General features: G+C 36.4%; 1 protein-coding gene across 1 annotated transcript; it reads right to left on the bottom strand.

Annotated features, from left to right (window-relative positions):
• Positions 1 to 460: 460 nt before the first annotated feature.
• LOC133327706 (waprin-Thr1-like) lies at positions 461 to 1,085 on the bottom strand. The gene is made up of 4 exons (XM_061536256.1): positions 1,082 to 1,085; positions 944 to 1,009; positions 675 to 842; positions 461 to 568 (listed from the first exon to the last, which is right to left on the bottom strand). The coding sequence occupies exons 1-4, from the start codon at positions 1,083 to 1,085 to the stop codon at positions 465 to 467; spliced, it is 342 nt and encodes a 113-aa protein (XP_061392240.1). The 3' UTR covers positions 461 to 464.
• Positions 1,086 to 3,150: the final 2,065 nt, after the last annotated feature.

Below are 3,150 nucleotides of genomic sequence, written 5' to 3'. Positions count from 1 at the left end.
TATCCAGTTTTTCGTCACTTATTTTATAGGTGCACGTTACAAGTCTTCAATCTAATGATCGTTAATTTTCCCGTCATTTGAAAATCGAAAAAAATTCAAATCTAGAAGGGGAATTCCATTAACACAACGCTGATTTAATTTTTTTTTTATTAATTCCATTTATAAGTCGCACTGACACCTATAAAGTGTGGCTTTACTATTCATGTACAGATAACAACAACAAACAATCAATTTACATAAATATTAAATGACTTCAAGTAAAACAAACTGTTAAAGTAAACTGGTTTTTATTTCCATTGAAAAAATAAAAATAAAAAAACGGCATTATTAAAATACACGAAACAAAACATGCATAAATAAAGCCGCTGTTGGTGAACAAATAATCACGTAGCGAATGCCCTTCGGTTGAAAGATGATCGGCAATTTGTCACCAACAACGGTTCAACGCCTACCGCCACATTCAATTAGGAACGCACACATTTGGGTCTCTTAGTGGAGCGATCCGATTCACACTTTTCGAATGAACTACATTTGACATTGCCACAGTACGAGCCACCACCAGATCCAGCTGAAGGAGCAGAGAGTGGGGAGAGAAGTAATGAAAATTTAAATTTGAAATATAATCGATGACATTTTTTTGTCGCTCAGGGTCAGACATCACTTACAGTTCTTGCTGGAGAATGGAGAAGTGTCACGGCTGCCAGAGTTACTTAGGAGATTTGGTTGGACACAAGAGCGTCCATTGCACAAATTGGGACAACATTTGCCGCCAATGGCACTGCATTCCGAGTCATGCAAACATTTGGGGGTACATGTTTGGACCTTGGTGGATGAAGGACAATCTGACGGAGAAACAAAAGCAAATAGATGTGAAATGTATTTAGTGGTTTCGAGATTACGGTCAAACATGTATGACCCTAACAAAAAAAAAAAAAAAACTTACCGCCTGCAGCCAAGGACATTGCCACCAAACATAGGGCGAACAGAGTGAATAAAAGAGTTTTATTGGCTGTGTAAGAAATGTATGATTAAGTTTTGGGGTCATTTAATAATTTACTTGTAAGAACACAAACGTACGTACCCATTGCGATTTTTGTCTTCTAGACTTCGGAGCACACTTCCACACTTGTTTACACGTTCAATATTTAAATCAAACTGAAAGCTTAATTGTTTCGAACAGCAAAAGGCCAAGTGGTCGGCAGATCGATGATGTTTTTGTTTGTTTGGCGTCGTGAGTTTTGTTTTTGTTAATAAGGAGAGAAAAAGATGATCACATCGTTAATGTAGAGTTGCCAGATGATTCAATTTTTTTGGTATAAGGGTTTATAGCACTGTTCACCAAACAGGCGCCCGTGGGCGCTTTGGGAGAGTACCAATACAATCACAGTTCTGTGTTCGAACTCAACATTATTCTCGACATCGAACATGTCGTATGCTTTGCAATGCTTTAACATAGACGATCTGTACCGAGAGAGCGAAAATTAAGTGGGCCACACACGTCAAACATGTGCGTTCGATCGGTGTGAAGCCCCTAGCCCACACACGTCAAACGGATCCGCAAAACTTCATTTCGTATTTATTTTTGAAGCGTTAAGATGGACAGCGATAGTGTTGATGGAAAAAATACCAAATATTTTTATTTAATATAAATTTATTAAATACTTTTTTTATTCCGGGAAAAATATTTTTATTTGCCACACTATAGAATATGTGTAAAAAACCATCAAAAAATTTTCCAAAACATTTTTTTGCATATGTTTGACATTGTCCGCTGATCCGTACTCCACGAAATTTCGCAACAAATGGGAAAATATCCACACACCAGGCCACAGACGTCAAACATGTGCGCGTCGCACAACGAAAAATTAAAAATTTTTAATTTCTTTCGATCGGTGTGCGCACCGGCAAATCGGTGTGAACACCGTACCACACACGTCAAACATTGCTTCGATTCACACCGATCGAACGCACATGTTTGACGTGTGTGGGCCACTTTACACTCCCAACGGATCTATGCGTGTGTCCAACACAATCATAGCAGTTTGCATATGTTTTGTTGGCTAACCCTGGTTTATAGTACAAAAGCAAGAACAATAAGGACGAACCGATTTTTTATGATCTACACCCATAAATTAAATTCAAATATTTAGGCAGTTCGAAAACATTCATGTTTAATAACTAAGAGGGTCAATTTGGTTGCAAAATGTGACTATAATATTTAGGGGCCCACAATCTATACCGATACCCTATAGTGGACGTCGCAGAATGTTCACCGACGCCGATGCACGACATATTTAAAGACTGATGACAAAAAAGAAACAAAAATACTAAAACTAGCAGCAAAATCAATTAATAAAAGCGTAAGTGAATGGATGATTAGAAGGGCATTGAGAAGAATTGGGCTAGTTTCGGCAGTTATGAAGAAAAAGCCTGCTATGTCAACCAAGAACGTAAAGGCACGCCTACAAATTTGTAAAGAGTATGGTAACTGGAATGTGGATGACTGGAAACGCGTTATATGGTCGGACGAAACAAAGGTAATTGATTTTAATCGGATGGAAAAGAATATTTTTGCACCGTCCACACGAAAATCTTCAGAGTCATCATGTGGTGGTTCAATGATGTGGGGATGTTTCACATGGGAGAATGTTGGTCCTTTGGTAAAAATTGGCGGAGTAATGAAAAAGGAAGATTATTTAAGTATTCTTCAGATAAACTTGCTAGATTTTTTAGAAAAATGTCCATACCCAGAAGAGGTTCCAGAAGGATGGAGTTCCGAACCACAAAAATTGTTAAAAATTGGTTTGTAAATCAAAATTTTCAATTGATAAAGTATTAGAATGAAATAAGTTTATATTAGCATTAAATACAAGGGTTTATTAAACAATTACCTTTTTAAATATAGTTACGTTATAAAATATAATAAAGAAGCTATAAACCAAATACCATATTATGTCGTTTCCTTTTTTTATGAAAAAAAAAATAAAGTAATATTTTAAGAAAATAGCAACATTCATAGACTTTTGCTCGCCACTGTATATATGTTTGCCGTTGTATGACCTTTAGGATGTTATATTTAAAAAATTTGGCACGACCGATTGATCACATTTGAAAGACTAAGTTTTCGTCTTGTGCATTCTATAAATTGAC

Source organism: Musca vetustissima, unplaced genomic scaffold (assembly GCF_032173495.1).
Source record: "Musca vetustissima isolate MV318-11 ecotype Yass unplaced genomic scaffold, APGP_CSIRO_Mvet_v1 utg29964, whole genome shotgun sequence".
Lineage (NCBI taxonomy): Eukaryota > Metazoa > Arthropoda > Insecta > Diptera > Muscidae > Musca > Musca vetustissima.
The sequence above is the reverse complement of the archived record's forward strand: the minus strand, read 5'-3'. Positions and strand labels throughout refer to the sequence as shown.

Coding starts and splice junctions, on each gene's coding strand:
- LOC133327706 (XM_061536256.1), bottom strand. Junction 843..943: donor AATGTCCTTGGCTGCAGGCG/GTAAGTTTTTTT, acceptor TTTCTCCGTCAG/ATTGTCCTTCATCCACCAAG. Junction 569..674: donor TGACACTTCTCCATTCTCCA/GCAAGAACTGTA, acceptor CTGCTCCTTCAG/CTGGATCTGGTGGTGGCTCG.